The sequence below is a fragment of the Aquarana catesbeiana genome, linkage group LG11 (genome assembly GCF_042186555.1).
Source record: "Aquarana catesbeiana isolate 2022-GZ linkage group LG11, ASM4218655v1, whole genome shotgun sequence".
Classification (NCBI taxonomy): Eukaryota; Metazoa; Chordata; class Amphibia; order Anura; family Ranidae; genus Aquarana; species Aquarana catesbeiana.
In genome coordinates, this window is record NC_133334.1 from 63,730,369 (window position 1) to 63,750,711 (window position 20,343).

The 20,343-nt window shown below is 41.5% G+C and overlaps 1 protein-coding gene across 1 annotated transcript in view; it reads left to right on the forward strand.

Moving 5' to 3' along the window:
- DCDC1 (doublecortin domain containing 1) overlaps positions 1–20,343 on the forward strand; it is a 690,767-nt gene that overhangs the window by 638,129 nt on the left and 32,295 nt on the right. Inside the window, exons 29-34 of the mRNA XM_073604506.1 lie at positions 2,454–2,568; positions 2,651–2,821; positions 5,175–5,360; positions 11,372–11,575; positions 16,780–16,957; positions 19,969–20,106. Coding sequence (XP_073460607.1) covers positions 2,454–2,568; positions 2,651–2,821; positions 5,175–5,360; positions 11,372–11,575; positions 16,780–16,957; positions 19,969–20,106 — 992 coding nt within the window. The remainder of the gene's footprint in view (positions 1–2,453; positions 2,569–2,650; positions 2,822–5,174; positions 5,361–11,371; positions 11,576–16,779; positions 16,958–19,968; positions 20,107–20,343) is intronic.

The following is a 20,343-nucleotide window of genomic DNA, read 5'->3' on the forward strand; positions in this document are numbered from 1 at the left end:
CTTCATCTTTTAATGCTTGCCTACAGTATCTTCCAGTTTAAACTGCTGACATAACCAATTCCCCAAGCTTCCTGTTTCAGGGTGGCTCCTTTCCTGTGTCTCCCTTTGTTGTGTGCATCAATAGAAACACAAAGCCCCGTAGCCTAGGATGGGAAGGCACTCCCTTGCTTCTCACTCCCCCTCCCCTCGCCAAGCTAACAAACTGACTTGAAACTACACTGTCCACTGTTAAAGTAGAACTAAAACTTTTTTTTACTCCTATCAGATTTTTTTTACCATCTGTGTCTCATTGCGTAGATTTCCCTTCACTTCCTGTCCCATGACCAAACAAAAAATGAGAGGAAATCCCTGAAATTAAGGGCATTCCTTGGGGACCCCCAGGTAACCAAAACTAGTGTCCCTATTGGAGCATTTCCCCTCTACTACTTTCCTGGGGACAACCAAAAATTTGGGATTTTCTTTTACTTTCATTTTCAATAATATTGGTAAAGATAGAAAAAAGAAGATTGCGCAAACCTAAAAACACATTATTAAGTAATCAGGCAAAAACACATAATGTGAGAGTGAATCAGTCCATGGGAATCAATTGTTAATGTGTAAAAAAAGTCCCAAAAAAAACACAAAAAATAGTTTTTTTGAAAAATGTGACAAATAAAAGCAACTTCTGATTATTTAGTTACAAAAGTCCAAAATCACCCCAAAAAAATGAAGTAACAATGAAGGCAACTTCAGGTGCAGCACCTAGAAATCTGCAATGGCAACTGCTCAGTACTTTATATCTAAGCGAAGAAGTAAGCTAAAAAGCCAGATGGCCTCTTACCGGACACAACGGACCCCAAGTTATAGGGATCAAGCTCGCCTGATATGCACAGTAATAAGCTGTGATGTTCCATCTGGTCCGCTCCAAACACTAGCCACTCTCCTCCATCACAGACAACAAGACGTTTTAGTAAATGTCCACCTTCCAATCACTCTGCCCGATGCTCATCCAGTAAATATAAGAGATTTAGAAGAAAAGAACTTCATGGTGACGTCACAAGATTCTTTCCAACCAAAGCATTTCCCTGTAACAAGCTTGTTACAGGGAAATGCGTCAGTGGAGAGAATCTTGTGACGTCACCACGCACTAGCTGGCAGTCTGAAAATCTGTGGCTGTGTCTTTGTAATCGTATTTCTTCGATGTGCTTAAGATGATCGTCTGGCAAGTATAAGAGATTTAGAAGAAAAGGAACTTCATGGTGCCGTAAATAATGGTAGTTTATTCCATAAAATTATTTCTTAACAACTGTACAACTGTTTTAATTCAATAAACAGAGTTTATACATGCTTAGCTGTTCTGTTTTTTACAGAGCTCAATAGCTCAAACTCAGCTATTGACCTTATACACAGCTAAACAAATCAGAAAAGGCACCAATCTCTTCCCTTCCTCCTTTACTAAAGCTTATGGAATAAATGCTCATGTGGAGAGACACACAAGTAGGACTTTACACTAGATTTAGATGATTTATTAGATGTTACATTTTACAAAGGTTCTATGTAAATAAAAACATCCACAAACATACATCAGTTATTCCCATTGTCACAGTCACAGATACGTCATTTTTTAGCAGGTACATTTTCTTTTTATTTCAAGACCACTTTTTAGAGGGGATAAGCACTGTCATCTGTCTGAAAGAACTCTAATGCCGCGTACACACGGTCGGACTTTTCAGCTACAAAAGTCCGACAGCCTGTCCGACAGACTTTCGACGGACTTTCGACGGACTTGCGGCGGACTTTCTAACGAACAGACTTGCCTACACACGATCACACAAAAGTCCGTCGAATTCTTACGTGATGACGTACACTGGACTAAAATAAGGAAGTTGATAGCCAGTAGCCAATAGCTGCCCTAGCGTGGGTTTTTGTCCGTCAGACTAGCATACAGACGAGCGGATTTTTCGACCAGACTCGAGTCCGTCGGAAAGATTTGAAGCATGTTTCAAATCTAAAGTCCGTCGGATTTGAGGCTGAAAAAGTCAGTTGAAAGTCCGGAGAAGCCCACACACGATCGGATTACCAGCCAGCTTTAGTCCGTCAGCGTCCGTTAGACTTTTGTAGACGAAAAGTCCGACCGTGTGTACGCGGCATAAGACATTGGACACATTTTCTTTGAATAAAAATGTATTTAGCTAAATTAAACTTAGTTTAGTTGGGCTTTACCTTGGCTACTCTGTTTAAGCTGCTTTATATGGTGCTACGGTCAGACCTGCACAATTTCTGCTGTTCTTTTTCTTTAGAAACCTCATAAAATCGCTTTGTGTCATTGGTACACCCCATTATTAATCATCAATTAGAAAATGTGTACACTTAAAGAATTACCAAAGTTATCTAAACTATTTGGTTCCCCTGTAATGTATGAGCTCATAAGTGTATGTCCAAAAGTAAACCTGTCTTATTTTTATTCTCAATAGAACATTCCATTTAGCTAGTAACACCGACCTTGTGTTGGCCCTCTCATTGCCAAAAGTATACCCCGGGCTTAAAGAGCAAGAATTATGGTTCAGAGGATGCCCCATTATTCTTCAGGTAAGTCATACCATTCTGTAGTCTCATTTTCTGTATTATGATCTCATTGTGAACCTCAGTTGAGTTATAATTTTCTTTTCAGGAATATAAAGAACACATCAATGGGGCAGCCAATCAGAAATGGTCTTATGACGATAATAGAAAAGTGCTGATGGCATTTTATAGTGACCAGCTGGATAAGGATATCACAGCAGCCATTCACACATCAGTCTGCACTTATACTATTACCGGTACAGAGGAGATAAGTCAACCAGTAAGTGATCACAGTGCTAAGTGTATCTAAACCCAAAAAATCATTAGATGTGGCTGTTGCGACAGTTTACTACTTTTAGTAAGTACAGAAAATACCAGTCCAGCCTGTGCTGTTCTATGATTACTTTATTACCTTTCCAGCCTGTGTGACAAACATGGCTTCCTCTATAGATACCATGGAGAAGTCAGACACAAAGGGACAGGTGAAATTAAAGGAAAACTTGTAAAAGACATTCTTTTCAAAAATAACCTTTAACAATTAACAGCTGTTATCAGGGTCCCAAGCAGTTTGGATTTCCTGTAATATATATATATATATATATATATATATATATATATATATATATATATATATATATATATATATATATATTTTTTTTTTTTTTTTTTTATACGGAGATATATTAAATATTAGGAATCTAGGACAGGGATAGGCAACCCTGGCACTTCAGCTGTTGTGAAACTACAAGTCCCATAAGGCATTGCAATACTCTGACAGCCACGGGCATAACTCCCAGAGGCGGAGGCTTAATGGGATTTGTAGTTTCACTACATCAGGAGCGCTGTGGTTGCCCATCTCTGACCTAGGATGTATCTTATACATCCTAAAATTCTTTTACACTGGGCACACGCACACAGATGTAGCTCTCAGGAGCTGCCCACAGTTTAACAATCAATGTCACGTACCTGGCAGAGGCTGAACTAATGAGTGGCTCTCTCTTACACCTCCTGCCCTGTTTGTCCCCCTCTTTTTATGACAGGGTAGGACAGGACACAGAAGGGGCATGTAGTAAGTCCTGGCCAGCAGATAAATTGAATCTTGCTATGAAGTAGATGCTAAAGAACAGGAATTTGTGCCAGATGTCATCACAGGGCTTGCAAAAGCAAGAAACAGGCAGAAGCTGGCAATGGGTGGGCAGCAGAGTTAAATATTTGGAAAAAGAGGAAACAGGAGCCAGGCCGTGGTCAGTATGACACAGGCAGATAAGCCAACGGTGCAGAGTCAAGAAGCAAGCCAAGTATTAGAGGGATCAAGATCAGGAGTAGTTAGAAGGCAAACTGGGTATATCACAGGAAAAAACAGGGTCTGATCATGGGTCATGGGAGCTGATGACCACTAAGCAATAATCTTGAGTCTTGCAGTGCTTTAAAGTGAGGTCACAAAAGTAAATTGGAACGTGCATGCTCATGCTCGTGCTCATGCTCGTGCACATGTAGATGTGTGTATGGCCCGATTCTCTGGGCATGAACTTGGTTTTCCTAATAGCCGAGGTCCTGATCATCTATATATCAGCACTCCTGGTAGTAATGCCTTATGCTCTGATCAATATACAGGGTGTTACATCCCCCATGCTTGTTAACATGTAAAGAAAGAAATATCAGGTGTAGTTACATACAGCTGTCATGAGCAGCTAGTTACAGGAGTAGCTAATTACAGTGTATCATTTTATTTTTTTACACAGGAGTGAAGTAAAAGTAGAAAAAAAATTTTTTAGAATACTTTTTTCATATTTAACCCCTGATTTAAATGATAACCATACTTTTGTATAATGATACTTTAGGCTACCCTGCTAAACACCCCCAAAGCCTTTTACCCATCCATTGTGCAACCCATGGGAAGCCACACAGCTGCTGCTGAAGATTCTTGCAGCCAGCACTCAGTTCTTTTGTGCATGCATGGAAAAATGTTACCTATTCCTATGGAGAGGTTACCCATGGCTAGTACCCTGTTTCCCCAAAAATAAGACCTAGCGTGATTGTCGGTGATGGCCCCAAATAAGCCCTACCCTGTTTTCCCGAAAATAAGCCCTACCCTGAAAATAAGACCTACAAGGACTTTAACTATGGCTTATTTGGGGGGTAGGGCTTGTATTGCAGCCATCACCGACAATCATGCTAGGTCTTATTTTCGGGGAAACAGGGTATGCATAATAGATGACCTTACCATACTTAAAGAATTGGATTTTTTCCATGAATGCACAAGTTGAACCTATAAACACTAAGATAGTTTTAGATGCAGTGCCTGTTCGCATCTTCTTGGGCAACGCAGCAGGGATCTAGAAGAGGCGTGACCAGATGACTTGGTGGGGGCGCTGGGGGAGAGGTAACAGGTTGGCAACTCAAGCGTACACTTGGGAGGCAGTTGACATTCTTGGAAGTGTCAACAGGAAGGGTCTAAACAAGGAACTTCATGGCAAGATCACCAGGTATTATTTTACTGAAAGCTGAAGACGAAAACAACTTTTGTAGTTAACAGACATACGAGATTTTACTGATTACGTTTAGATCTATTTTAACTTAATGAGTCAAAATAAATGTATAACTTTTTGTGAATTCATGCATATTTGTTATAGGGATATCTTCTGATCTCACCAAACAACAAAGAGGAAACAGTGACTTGTGTGTCCTGTGCAAGAACCTTAAGACCAATGATAGAGATGAAGAAAATCAAAGTGGGTACATTGTTCTCTTGTGCCTCAGGACTAAAAGACTCCAACCTAAGTCCTTTAGGACCATTTCAATGTCTTCATGTTGGAAAGGTAACACATTGAATATGATGATTTCTAATGTCATGTAATATTAATATTGCTTGGATTGTAAGCTCCCATGGTAAGGTAACTGTACTGTCCCCCTTTATTTTGGTGCTGGACAAACTGTTGGCAATATATAAATCCTGTTAATTAATAAAACTAACAATAATAATCATCATCATCATTGTCTACTAAACATTTCCAGCCTCCCCTTATGTCATGTTCATGTTTTTTTTTTTGTAGAAAATTAGGAGAAACCGCGCTAATAAACCAAAATAATCAATTAATATGCAAAAGCTGCAATCCCCACAAAAAACATCAATTGTGAATAAACATAGGAAAAAATACGGGGTTGCGCTAATACCTGTGTACCTTAATATAAAATCTACAGTGAGAAAATATTTATATAATGGCTATATATAAACCAAAGATAATGTGCAAACATTAAATGGTGATATAAAAAAGTCCCATCAAGTGAAACATCAAATATAATAACTAAGTGAGTCCAAATCACCAACAGAAACCCAAAAAAAGTCCAAGTGATGATTGGTATTAGTCCGTGACAGCAAGGGAGGGTCCACCACCAGAAAATGGAAGGGGTTGCTCCTTACCAGATGGCCATGACCCCCCACCACAGAGGATCACAGCAAGCAGAGATCTTTAAAAAACAGAATTTAGGAACTGCCAACGATGTCCACCAGAGGTCCTCTCATCATCAGCCATACCAACGAACCCATGGCAAAGATACTTAGCTCAACAACAGCATGGGAGATGACTCACATCTCCCATGCTGTTGTTGAGCTAAGTATCTTTGCCATGGGTTCGTTGGTATGGCTGATGATGAGAGGACCTCTGGTGGACATCGTTGGCAGTTCCTAAATTCTGTTTTTTAAAGATCTCTGCTTGCTGTGATCCTCTGTGGTGGGGGGTCATGGCCATCTGGTAAGGAGCAACCCCTTCCATGTTTTTTTTACTTGTACAAAACAAACATTTTCTAGAGAACAGTTTAATGCCCTGTACACATGATCAGACATTGAACGGACATTCCTACAATATAAGCCATCGGATTTTTTCCGACGGATGTTGGCTCAAACTTGTCTTGCATACACACGGTCACACAAAGTTGTCGGAACATCCGATCGTTCTGAACGCGGTGACATAAAACACGTACGTCGAGACTATAAACGGGGCAATAGCCAATAGTTTTTGTCTCCTAATTTATTCTGAGCATGCGTGGCACTTTGTGCGTCGGATTTGTCTACACACGATCGGAATTTAAAGCGGGGTTCCACTCAAATTTTTAACTTAATCTTACCCCCTTCAGTTAATTGCATAGATGTTCAAATGCCGCACAAACATTTTTTTTATCGCTGTAATTACCTTTATATTGTACTTTATTGTGGCACTTCCTGTCTCTCCTCCCATGGGAGTAGGCGGTTTTATTGCCTTTCCCCGGCGCCGCACTGTCTCCTGGGAGCTTAGTGTCTGGCTTCCCAAGATTCAGTGCGGGAACAATGATCATGTGCGTGAACAAGCTGTGAATGAACAGCATTCACCGCATCCAGGAAATCGGTGCTTGTGGGCTTCACATGCCCACAAGCAAGATGGAAACAGCCAGCATCACATTTTTAAAGTTATTCTTCAGTACGAAAACAGACAGAGGCAGAAATATTATACCCAAACTGAGTATTATTTTGGGATTAGCAAAGTGTCTCAATGACCTAAAAAAAAAAAAAAAAAAAGATTGGTTGCCGGACTCCCGCTTTAAAGGATCGGATTTTGTTGTCGGAAAATTTTATATCCTGCTCTCAAACTTTGTGTGTCAGAAATTCCGACTGAAAAAGTCCGATGGAGCCCACACACGATCGGAATTTCCAACAACACAATCCGATCGCACTTTCTCCGTCGGAAAATCCGACTGTGTGTACAGGGCATTATAGTAGAAGAATTCTCCAATACTTATTGGTACAGAAATGATGAGTAATTTATACAAGTAAGACATTCTATCGCTAAAATTTGGATGATGTGGGTTGGTCCTTCTAAGAAAAAATGGTGGAGAATACATGAAGAGTGTCTACGACAGTCTTTAGGATTCTGACAAGCTTTCACAAGACAAAGGGTGCGGATAGCAGATTGATGGACCTGTTGTGGAGGCACAGTGAGGTTGGAGTGTCCATACGCACTGCACTGTCCTTCCTGACACTGTGGCCGTCACACAGACAGTGCAGCAGCGGGGAATTCTGAATCTGGATGGGGATTCCCAGACACTAGTTAGTTCCCCATCATTTCTGCTCCCCTTTTGGGCACATTTTAAGCCAACAGACAGTCTGTTATTGGCTATAGAATCCACCTACAGCCAGCTGTCAATAGCAAGCAGAGGAGACCTGATGGGGAATTAGTGTCTTAGCTTCTCTATCAGGCTCTGCACATTGCAGCATCACTGGTTGCTAGAAGGGTGTCAACTGGGAAGCCAACAACGTCCCTAATGACCAGTGACAGGAAGGGGGTAGCAAATGGCAAGTGGGAAACATCCTACGTTGTGTACAGGGACAGACCCTCTGCCTGTCTCTGATTTACACAAACAAAAGACACCAAGTTTATAAAATCAGTAATAATAACCAGTAGTGATAGGGCACTCACTCTAAACATAGTGTCCACAGTGCGGGGTGCATGGGATCTGTGTCCAGAACATCCATGTGGCTGCAGCAGAGGCTGAACAAGCTGATGAGGAGAGCTGTCAAAATGCTGGCAATTGGAGATGGAAACTGCTGGAAGGAGTAACGCTGGAGGTCCAGGAGACAGATCCTTCTGGGTAACAAAGTGGCGTCAGGGGTTGCTTGGCAACACGTTTTCTGTCTCTGTATTCCAGATTAGAGTTGGTCCTAAAGTGGAGGAACACCTTTAAAAAAAAAAAATTGCATGAAAAATCCTAAAAAAAATAAAAAATTTTTAAACTTACCTGAAGCCTTGTTGCTAGGCAGTCTTCCTAATCTGCCTCTTGCTATTCCGCGGCGTGTTCTGCTCCTCGGTGAGCGGCCCCGTTGCCTTCTGGGAACTGTGTGTGTTCCCAGAACACCACAGGGCCATTCACAGAGCGCCGCGCCGCTCGCGCGTGCGCAGTAGGAAACTGGCAGTGAAGCCGCAAGGCTCCACTGCCTGTTTATGACATCCAAAATGAAGACAGACACACTCCCACCAGTGTGTGGGAGATGAGAAGGCTTACCAGATAGGATGGACCCAAAGGGGCATACGCCGAGTTGGGTCGGATAAGGCTTGGGTGGTGAGTGGCTGTAAGTGGCCCGGAGAGGCGATGTTTGTGAATGGTCCCACAAATTACTGTATCCCTCAAAGCGGTGCTCGAATCTGGAGGGGTGTGGATGATCCCACAGATGTAGATGGTCCCACGAGTCCCGGAGGGGTGGAGTATATGGAACGACCAACACGTTGTTGTATCCCTGGTCTGTGTGTCAGCCTGTGTAGTAACTCAGCATTGAAATGGTCCTGTGCAACCATCGATGGCCAAAGAGCGCTGAGGGCCCTGTAAACGCACACAGCCTGTGGTGTCCAGGCACAGAATCAGTCTGGAGATACCTTTTTTCAGCAAGCTGTTTGTCCCAATGTGCTCTTTCCAGAAGAATTCTGGACCATTTCAATGCTGAGTTACTACACAGGCTGACACACAGACCAGGGATACAACAACGTGTTGGTCGTTCCATATACTCCACCCCTCCGGGACTCGTGGGACCATCTACATCTGTGGGATCATCCACACCCCTCCAGATTTGAGCACCGCTTTGAGGGATACAGTAATTTGTGGGACCAAACATCACCTCTCCGGGCCACTTACAGCCACTCACCACCCAAGCCTTATCCGACCCAACTCGGCATATGCCCCTTTGGGTCCATCCTATCTGGTAAGCCTTCTCATCTCTGGGTGGGAGTGTGTCTGTCTTCATTTTGGATGTCATATGTCCCTGTTTTGAAATGTTTTCCTGAAGACTACCTATTGTCATATATACGGATGATCCTTCTTTTCTATACATTTCTGGAACTGTTGGCCTAACAGCCTTTATATCAGACATTCTCTAATTTTATAGCGCTACACTTATTGTATTATCCTGTCATTTAACATCTTGTTGGTTGTGTTAGCTGCTCTCCTCTCTCTTTTTTGTGCAGCACAGAATTATTTTGTATACATCCACTGCCTGTTTCCCTTAGTTAGGATGACTCGAGAGCCGAGGGACGGGTCGGCCTCGGGCGGCCGACATCGCGGGCACCCAGGACAGGTAAGTACTTATTTAAAGTCAGCAGCTACAGTGTTTGTAGCTGCTGACTTAAAATTTTTTTTTTTCATGGCCAGAATCGCGCTTTAATTACCTCTACTTTCGTTAAATACAAGCTGGAGGTAATTTTTTTTCGTTTGTCACACGTGTTAGTAAAGTTATTAAAATGGACAGCAGGGATTGTTTTATCTGGTGCAGGCCATTTTAAAGGACCAAAGCACCAGAAAAGTGTCAATATAGATTTATTGAATTCCTCCGATTGAGTGTTATGGGTTTCATTTTGAAAAAAAAACTACCAACTTCCAGGCGCTACCAGCCTGCAATCAAGAGTATGTAACCAAAACAGGGGAAAGTCACTAAACCAGCTGCTCAGACTATACCACTAGGAGTTGTGGAATGATAATCCAAACACACAAAACCAAAGCGCTATATGAAAAAGTAACCACAAGATGGTGCTGTAATGTATAGATATATCATTTCATTGCAATGGGATCTCACAATTCATTTTGGTTGATCTTTTTTGAGCCCTTAGGTCAGTGGTTCTCAACTCTTGTCCTCAGGACCCACCAACAGGCCAGGTTTGCAAGATAACTGAAATACATCACAGGTGATATAATTTGCTGCTCAGTGATTGCAGTATTCTAGTCTGCATCTCCCCAAGGTAATACTTAAAATCTGGCCTGTTGGCGGGTCCCGAGGACTGGAGTTGAGAACCACTGCCTTAGGTGTTGGTGATCCTTGTGTGAGCACCGGAGGGAGAGAATGAAAGACACACCCCAAAATTTATAGATTTATTATTTGTGAAAGAATAAATCCTCTTATTCCAAATTTGGTTCTTTTAGGGTAATCATAGTTATGTATTGTAGATTTTTCCTTCATAACTTATACTAGAGCAGTGGTTCTAGACTCCTGTCCTCGGGACCAACTAACAGGCCAGGTTTGCAAGATAACTGAAATACATCACAGGTGATATCATTTGCTGCTCAGTGTTTGCAGTATTCTAGTCTGCATCTCCCCAAGGTAATACTTAAAACATGGCCTTTTAGTGGGCCCTGAGGACAGGAGTTAAGAACCACTGTACTAGAGCCTATTGGCTTCATTATTTTTTGCTAATATTTTCTGACCTATAGCCCCTGCCTACACAATGTTTTTCCCTGATTGCAGCTTATCTGATCTGATACCTAACTCTGCTTGGTTCCAGCGATCTTCACTGTGTGACCCTGCTTTATGCTTTAATGCAGCTTTATATTTCACTAAAGGTTTTTGAGTACTGGCTACTAGTGATGAGCTAAGGTTTGGGCAAACCCAGTGCGGCACGAACCTGCAGGGAGCTATCGCATAATAGCAGGCCACTGGCCCAATCAGCTGCAGCAGGGCTATTCCCTGCCCCACAGCCATGTGTAACAAGGGAATGGGGATGATGGTGACATCATTGACCTAGTATGCCATAAGGCCATATTTGGTCAATGCCATATATGGCTATGTCTCCGGGTCAATGATTTCATTAACATCCCTGGCCCTTTCTTATGTGTTGCTGTGGGGTGAAGAATTCCCAGCACACAGCTGAATGGGATGGTGGCCTGCTATCATGTGACAGCTTCCCATTGGTTCAGGCTGAACTTAGGCTCATCACTAATGGCTACAATCACCAATGCTATGCAAGTTATTATTATTTTTACATTATGCCAACCATATAATAAAGATATTTTCTAGCTAAATTGTTTTGACTTTGTACAGACAGACTTATCCAGCGCTGAAGCAGAAAATACACTGAAGTACTTGAAAGACGTGCTGTTCGATATGAAATCCCAGCACCATGACTTCAGTATTGCACAGTATATGTCAAGTGCTAAAAATGACACGGCTTTAAGAGTGAAGGCCTACAAAAATGGTAATGGATTCAGGAATGGAAGCTTCCTCATTGCTGGGACATTTCTAGAGGCAAGTACTACATTAGGGTCTTTGTGAAATAATGGCTTCTTCTGTTTTACATGGCATGTTGAATGAGCACAAAAGTAATACACAAAACACATAGGTTGGACTTGATGGACTTGTGTCTTTTTTCAACCTCACCTACTATGTAACTATGTAATAGCTGATGCCTTATTTCCTTCTTTGTCATTTGGTTAGAGGGCTTTTTTATTCCTTTAGTCCCTTATCACGATAACCTGTATTTACACTAGGAGAGAAAGTATTTTACCTATCATCAAAAAAATAAAAGCACCACATCCCTTGAAAAATGATTACAAATTTGAAAAAAATATTTGGGATTTTTAAGGTGCTAAATTAGAACAAGATCATTTGTAAAAAAAGTAGAAATTCAAACAAAAACAGAAATAGATATTGATATTACAGTACTAATACAAGTGCTGACTGATTTAATCTTTACATGTTTCACCTTGGTAATTGGCTTCTTCAGGAGATTTAATTGATATCAGGCACAGTTAGCACTGTATGGATCATCGGGTAGAACCATAGAGGGGGATATACCTAGAGTGTAGCCCCTGGTAATGGTCCGAAAACTTACACCAGGAATCCTTAGCTACATTCCCAAGCATGAAAATTGATTATTCAACTCCAATTCCACAAAGGAATGGATAGAAATGTAAAAGATGATGAAAGAGATTCTATTGTGAAAAAAAAAGATGATGAAAGAGATAAGATGAACTCATTTCTAAATTTTCAAAAAGTCAAATCATGACCCCTTCAATTAGAAGTTCACCAACAAATCTCTCCCCTTCCCATGCTGGACCACAAATGAACACCAAACAACGGGATGTGAACAATCAATTTTCAAGGAGGTGAATAATCTATTTTGTATTTACACTAGTTTTTTCGGTCCTAAACCCTTATGCATAGAAGCTATAGTTTCCATACAATGCACTGATAAAGGCTAAAACACCTGAAACAGTCGTATGTAGTTTGGAATAAATAACTGTATAATAGGCTATATTTGCACGGTGCATCCATGGTTCTGGATATGCACCTGTCTCTCTCTCTCTCTCCCCCAATGATAGTAATCTATGCAATTAACCAGGTGTGTCTCCAAAAAACAAAATACAGGAGGGGTTATGCCCCGTAAACACGAGCGGAATTTCTGTAAAAAAAAAGTGTGATGGGAGCTTTGGGTCGGATATTCCGATCGTGTGCACGCTCCATCTAACTTTTTCTGTCTGAATTTCCGCCAGCAAAAGATTGAGAGCTGGTTCTCTATTTCTCCGACGGAAAGAGTTCTTGACGAAAATTCAGTTCGTCTGTATGCAATTCTGATGCGCAAAAAAACATGCATGCTCGGAAACAATTCGACGCATGCTCGGAAGCATTGAACTTCATTTTCTCGGCTCGTCATAGTGTTGTACGTCACCGCGTTCTTGATGGTCAAAAGTTCCGAGAACTTTTGCGTGACGGTTTTGCTCCTATTAAAGAAGAGTCCAGCATCTTCAGCAATCCCTGCCCTTTTAACCACTGTTCTACCCTATCAGGTAGGTTGTTGATTAAAAGGACAGGGATGCTGAAGTTGCTGGACTATAGAAGCAATACATTTATTTTTGTTTATTTTGGTGTTTTTTGGGGACGCACCTGTTTATGTGCAAAGATCTTTACCTGTTGGTGCTGTCCACCCTCTAAAACTTTCCGTCTTTTCCCATTGTAGACATACATCGCTTAATCTTTGTCTGTAGCTTTCAGTAATACAGTGTTGACACTATATTGTATACCTGTGCTCCATTGAGTCATTAATGTCTAAACCGCTGGCAACAAAAGTGAGTACACCCCTAAGTGAAAATGTCCAAATTGGGCCCATAGTGTCAATATTTTGTGTGGCCACCATTATTTTCCAGCACTGCCTTAACGCTCTTGGGCATGGAGTTCACCAGAGCTTCACAGGTTGCCAATGGAGTCCTCTTCCACTCCTCCATGATGACATAAAGGAGCTGGTGGATGTTAGAGACCTTGCGCTCCTCCACCTTCCGTTTGAGGATGCCCCACAGATCCTCAATGGGGTCTAGGTTTGGAGACATGCTTGGCCAGTCCATCACCTTTACCCTCAGGTTCTTTAGCAAGGCAGTGGTCGTCTTGGAGGTGTGTTTGGGGTTGTTCTCATGTTGGAATACTGCCCTGCGACTCAGTCTCTGAAGAGAGGGGATCATGCTCTGCTCCCGTATGTCACAGCACATGTTGGCATTCATGGTTCCCTCAATGAACTGTAGCTCCCCAGTGTCGGCAGCACTCATGCAGCCCCAGACCATGACACTCCCACCACCATGCTTGACTGTAGGCAAGACACACTTGTCTTTGTACTCCTCACCTGGTTGCTGCCACACAGGCTTGACACCATCTGAACCAAATAAGTTTATCTTGGTCTCATCAGACCACAGGACATGTTTCCAGTAATCCATGTCATTAGTCTGCTTGTGTTCTGCAAACGGTTTGCAGGCTTTGTTGTGCATCATCTTTAGAAGAGGCTTCCTTCTGGGACGACAGCCATGCAGATCAATTTGATGCAGTGTGCGGCGTATGGTCTGAGCACTGACAGGCTGTCCCCCCCCCCCCTTCAACCTCTACAGCAATGCTGGCAGCACTCATACGTCTATTTCCCAAAGACAACTTCTGGATATAGTGATAAAATAGATAAATACAGCGCTCACAAACAAAAACCCATAATAGGTGATAACAAAAACATAAAGTCCATATAAGACTGTGAAGGTGCTTCACAAATAGTGTGTAAAAATGCAGGGAATGCTTCACATCTGGTGTGCAGAAAGTGCAGAGAAAATGTTACAGAAAACTTTTTAGGTGTACCAAGACACCCCCACATGTGTCCCCACTCACCAAATCACAATGACACCCTGCTTTTCACTCTGGGAGTCAGTAAAGGCTTGTAAAGATATCCAAGGAATGTTGCAGGATGGCAAGTTCACTGATGAGATGATAAAGGATCCTTCAGCATTAGTACTCAGCCATACAAAAACAGGTACCCAGAAAGGAAGAAAAGGGGGGACCGATAGTGAAGTATGCTAAGATAGAGAATTTATTGCACATAAAAGGTTATACTTACAAAAGTAAGTTAAAGTTAAAATCGGGCATTGAAACAAACAGAGGATGCAGCAAACACCATTATTAGCATTCCCACAAGACAGGAAATGACGTCAGAGAAGGCAAAGATCAAGTGAGTTGGATGACTTTAAGTAGGCAGGACTGACGAGCAGAATCAACAGCATGTGATAAATCAAGATGCACCGCTAATATAATAAAGTAATGAATAGTTTGTTTAAAAGAGAATAATAGTGAAAAAACTCTCAAAAAAGAAAACTAATGCAAGTACCACACACACGAAAAAAAATTGCTAACAGTGATGCACAAATGATGAAAAGATTGAGTATGAAAAACCCAATACAAACAAATAATGGTGAAAAGAACTCTCACTGAATGAAAATAAGGCGGGTAACATGAAAAATAATAAAAGTGATACAAAATAAACCACATAATTGATGTTAAAACACATTTAAAAAAAATACAGCAAATCACTAATGAAAGAAAAAGTCCCAAATCCAATGAACACCGTGTAAATGAGTAAATCAGAAAAGGTCAATAAAAAATGTGAAGATAAAATTCCAAAAAGAAATGCAAAAGGAAATTTCTCCAAGATAATTCACACCCAAGTGAATATTAGCGCTCCTTACCGACTACAGATGACCACCATAAGGTAGTCTCATCAGGCACAGGGATATTCAGGTCTCCCGGGAACCTATTCCAACATCAGCAGTATGCAACTAAGATCGTGTCAGTTCTCAGCTCCGTCAGCATTTCTTTTTTTTTGTGTGTGGTACTTGCATTAGTTTTCTTTTTTGAGAGTTTTTTCACTATTATTCTCTTTTGATCAAACTATTCATTACTTTATTATATTAGAGCTGCATCTTGATTTATCACATAGCGTTTGAGTTTAGTATTGGACTTTTGGTGCATGCTGCTTTTAGTTATTTTCAAAAAACCTTTTCTATTTCGAGCACAGCGTTAACCCTAGGGTTCTGTTTATAGAATCAACAACTGCTGAGTAACTGTGGAGAGAGATGGGAGCTGGCAATTAGCTGACAGCTGAGCGGCCAGCTCAGAGAAGGAAGGGCTGAGCCCAGCCCTGACAGAGGTGCCATGTTGAATTTACAGTGACCAGAATGAGAGAGTGAGAGCGATAACACAACATTTAACACACCTGCTCCCCATTCATACCTGAGACCTTATAACACTAACGAGTCACATGACACCGGGGAGGGAAAATGGCTAACTGGGCCCAATTTGGATTTTTTTTTAATTGGGGGGGGGGGGGGGGTACTCACTTTTGTTGCCAGCGGTTTAGACATTAATGGCTGTGTGTTGAGTTATTTTGAGGGGACAGCAAATTTACACTGTTATACAAACTGTACACTCACTACTTTACATTGTAGAAAAGTGTCATTTCTTCAGTGTTGTCACATGAAAAGATATAAAAAAATTTTTACAAAAATGTGTATGGAGTCTATTAGATTGATGGAAAGGATACACCATACTCTCCTAAACTCCATGCACATCTTTGATCACAAATGGGGCATATGGTCAACTCACCTGCTTAGCACAGGACTTGAGGATCCCTCGGTCCCTACTCCTGATGCCCAGATGGACTAAAGCCATCTGATATAACTTTCACAGTAGACATTAATGATACTCACCTTTACGGACACATTACGCTGCTGTAATTTGTATTCTGGTCGAATTATAGTATAGAATTATACTATATAGAATTATATTATAATTGTATTACAACCCCTACATTTGTGTTGTTTGAATATCACGGTTTCTGGTTTTCTCTGTTATTTTTTCATTTTTCTTTTCCTCCCCAATTATTGGGTTTACTGCTTATTTCATTATTCTGTTCAAAGACAACATGAGAGATGTACATGTAAGCTGTTTTATCCTATCTCACGAATGTACTTATTATCCTCTCGGTGCCTGTACACCCTGTTTTTATGTTATACCTTAATAAAAACATTTGTAAACAACAACAAAAAAAAAATATTTACAAAAATGTGAGGGGTGTGCTCACATGTAATAAATGTAATGTAATAAAATGTAAAATGTAATAATTTCCATGTGGTCTTTTTCCATTTATCCAGCTACTAGACCTCTGTACAATAAAGTTGGACCTCCCCCGACCTGCCTGCAGGCTGTATACTGTGGATGGTACAGTCAACCTGGAATTGTCTAATTTGGTCACTTGGGCTGTGAATGATTTCTTTAAACAAAACAAGGAGCAAATCGGAGATGAGGAAGAGCGAACCAACAACCGGAATGGTGAGAACCTCTTACTAAAATTTGAATTATAGCTTAGGTAGGGTTGTCCCGATACCACTTTTTTAAGACCAAGTACAAGTACCGATACTTTTTTTCAAGTACTCGCCGATACCGATTACCAATACTTTTTTTTAATGTTATGTGACAGTTTTCAAAGCACAATACAGATTAGGTGGCACTGATATGCAGCACTGACAGATGGCACTGATGGCGGGCACTGACAGATGGCACTGATGGCTGACACTGACAGGCGGCTGGCACTGATAGGTGGCTGGCACTCATAGATGGCACTGACAGATGGCGATGGCACTGATAGGTGGCACTGACAGGTGGCATTGACAGGTGACGCTGGCACTGATAGATGGCACTGACAGGTGGCTGGTACTGACAGGTGGCTGGCACTGACAGGCAGCACTTATGGGCATTGGGCACTGATAGGTGGCATTTATGGGCACTGATGGGCAGGTGTAGTGACACTGTCATGCCATGAGGAAAGGCTGCTGCAACGCCCATCTTTGTACTCCTTGCACTCGGCCGCATTAAAAGCAGCAGCGGCCATCTTGTTACACCCAGCCCGAACTATATGGGCTGGGTGTAATAAGATGTCTGCTGCTGGCTTACTGCAGCCGAGTGCAGGGTGTACCAAGATGGGCGTCGGGATGTCCAAGCACTGATGTCAACACGGAGCGTCACTTTCGGCGTTCCGCCTGCTGACTTCCGGTTGCGCCAAGTTGCTTTATTCCTCTCCCAGGTATCGGATCTGGCATCGGGAGCATTTGTGCGAGTACAAGTACTCGCGCAAATGCTCAGTATCGGTCCCGATACCAATACTAGTATCGGTATTGGGACAACTCTAAGCTTAGGTGTCTTGTTTTATGAGTCTCAGGAGAAAACGTCCACTTTTTATAGGTTAGGGCGTTGTCTCCTTCTATATGGATTTTAATATAGTTTATAACTCAATTTACATATACCTGCACTAAGAGTAATGAGAAGGGTTGCGTCATTGCTGAGCTTTTTCTTTAAATATGCCTTGTCTGACTATCTATGACTGCAACGTAAAAAAGCATGAGCCAAATAATGTCACAACTCCTGCTCCTCATATTAGTTTCAAGTCAACGAATTAAAAGAACCAGAAAAGAACCAATCTCCAATGAGCATTTGTAATAATATGAAACTTAACTAAGGAATTGTAATCAGGGTTGCCAACTCTCAGTAAATTCGCGGACAGTTTGTAAAATCCATGATTTTTACACCTGTCCCTGAATGTCCATTACGGACATGCAATCTGATAAAAATCACGGATTTCACAAACTACCCTTGAATTTACTGACAGTTGACTACTCTGATTGTAATAGTGCAGGGTTGACTCTAGGATTACTTGACTCTGTATTGTTTACTTGATTTATTTCCTTGTTAAGCTGAATGTCAGGCTATATGTCTGTCCTACCTCATGTCTGAGTGTCAGGTTGCAAGGCTGTCCTATCACTTGCCAGGGTGTAGTCCTCATAAAAGCAAGATAACAAGGGTGCAGGTTTTCAGGATTGCATGAAAAAAAAGTTAAGGAGAGGTATGGCCACAGCTCTTTTGGCCTTACTTCTCCTATGGATCACAAAAGTGCACACTCCTGTGACCCAGATTCAGCCATCAGCCGACTAAAGCCTGCTGGGTGCTGACGTCACAGGGCCGGTCCAGGCTCTGCAGCGATCCCAATAGTAATGTTGGGATCCACCCAGATACCTGACTAGCAGCTGGCTCAGCCTCTCAGCATGATGCTGAGAGGCTGAGCATGCTGCTGAGAGCATGCTGCTGAGAGGCTGAGCCAGTTGCTCCTGCCCCTCCACAGTCCAGTGCACCAGTGAGGGCAGAGCCCAGAGCCATTAACTGCCAGTCATCACTCTCTGCTCAGAATGGACCTGAGAACTGAGTGATTAGTGGTCTTTGATTGGTTTTATTTTAATTTCCTGCATTTCATTTTAAAAGAATGTATAGTTTTCCCACCTCCAGAAGCTTGGAGAGAGAGAGTTATTAGCTCTGAGCTAGGCAGGTTAGAGGTTAGCCTCCATGGGTGTCATTCAACCTACCACTGAGCTGCCATTGCTGCTCAGGAATAGAAAAAAAAATGCATACCTATCCCTGAGGGGTAAGTCTGCACTATTATAACCACTATAATGTGAAGATCCAGATCAGTCTTTATCTATATATGTATGGCGGTTAATGAATTATTCAGTTTTAGTGTTAGCTGTTTACTTTTTTGTTTTGTATATATCTAGAGGGTGAGGAAGGCTCAGAATGTTCCTATTTTGGATTTTTTTTTTATTAGAGCAGACTACATGTTCTCCTCTAATACAGGATTCCATTTAAATATGCATACATGGATGGAGATTATAAATCTCCGGCACAGTGGTGTAGTGGATAGCACTTTTGCCTAGCAGTAAGAAGGGTCGCTGGTTCAAATCCCAACCATGACACTACCTGCCTGGAGTTTGCATGTTCTCCCTGTGCCTGCGTGGGTTTCCTCTGGGTACTCCGGTTTCCTCCCACATTCCAAAGACATGCTGGTAGGTTAATTGGATCCTGTCTAAATTGTCCCTAGTATGTATGAATGTGAGTTAGGGACCTTAGATTGTAAGCTCCTTGAGGGTAGGGACTGATGTGAATGTACAATGTATATGTAAAGCGCTGTGTAAATTGATGGCGCTATATAAGTACCTGAAATAATAAAAAAAAAATAATAATAATAATAATAATAATAATAAATATATATATATATATATATATATATATATATATATATATATATATATATATATATATATATACACAGTATATACACACACACACACACACACACACACACACACACACATATACAATACTATTAATGTCCACCAGGGGGCAACACACAATAACAGGGCATACACAGGCATACATTGTAGATAGAAGCAGTATAGAGATATTTTTTTATGAGATTTAAAACAAAGTTATCTTAACTATATAATCCTCCATTGTAGATATTGCAACTGACACATCTACAGCAACACAGACGGGCCTTGAAGGGGTGATAGTGGATAAGTATTTGCTGTGTTATATTCTGCGTCATCCTATTGAAGTTTGGGTGTCCTGTGGAGAACCCTTTGTGTCACCACATGGTAAGACTTATTATTTAAATATCACATCACAGTTTCCTTAAAGTGAACCCATGCTTGGTTCTTACAGCACAAAGCAACAGGTTTGGTTTATTGATGCCCCCAGATACTGCTGATATTTCCCATGACTCCCATTCAGTCACTGGGAGAAATGTAGAGATAGCCCTGTGAAAGCTCCAAGGTATGATGAAGAGCTTACACAGGGCTGAGGACCCTTTTCCCGACCCTATGTGACAGTAC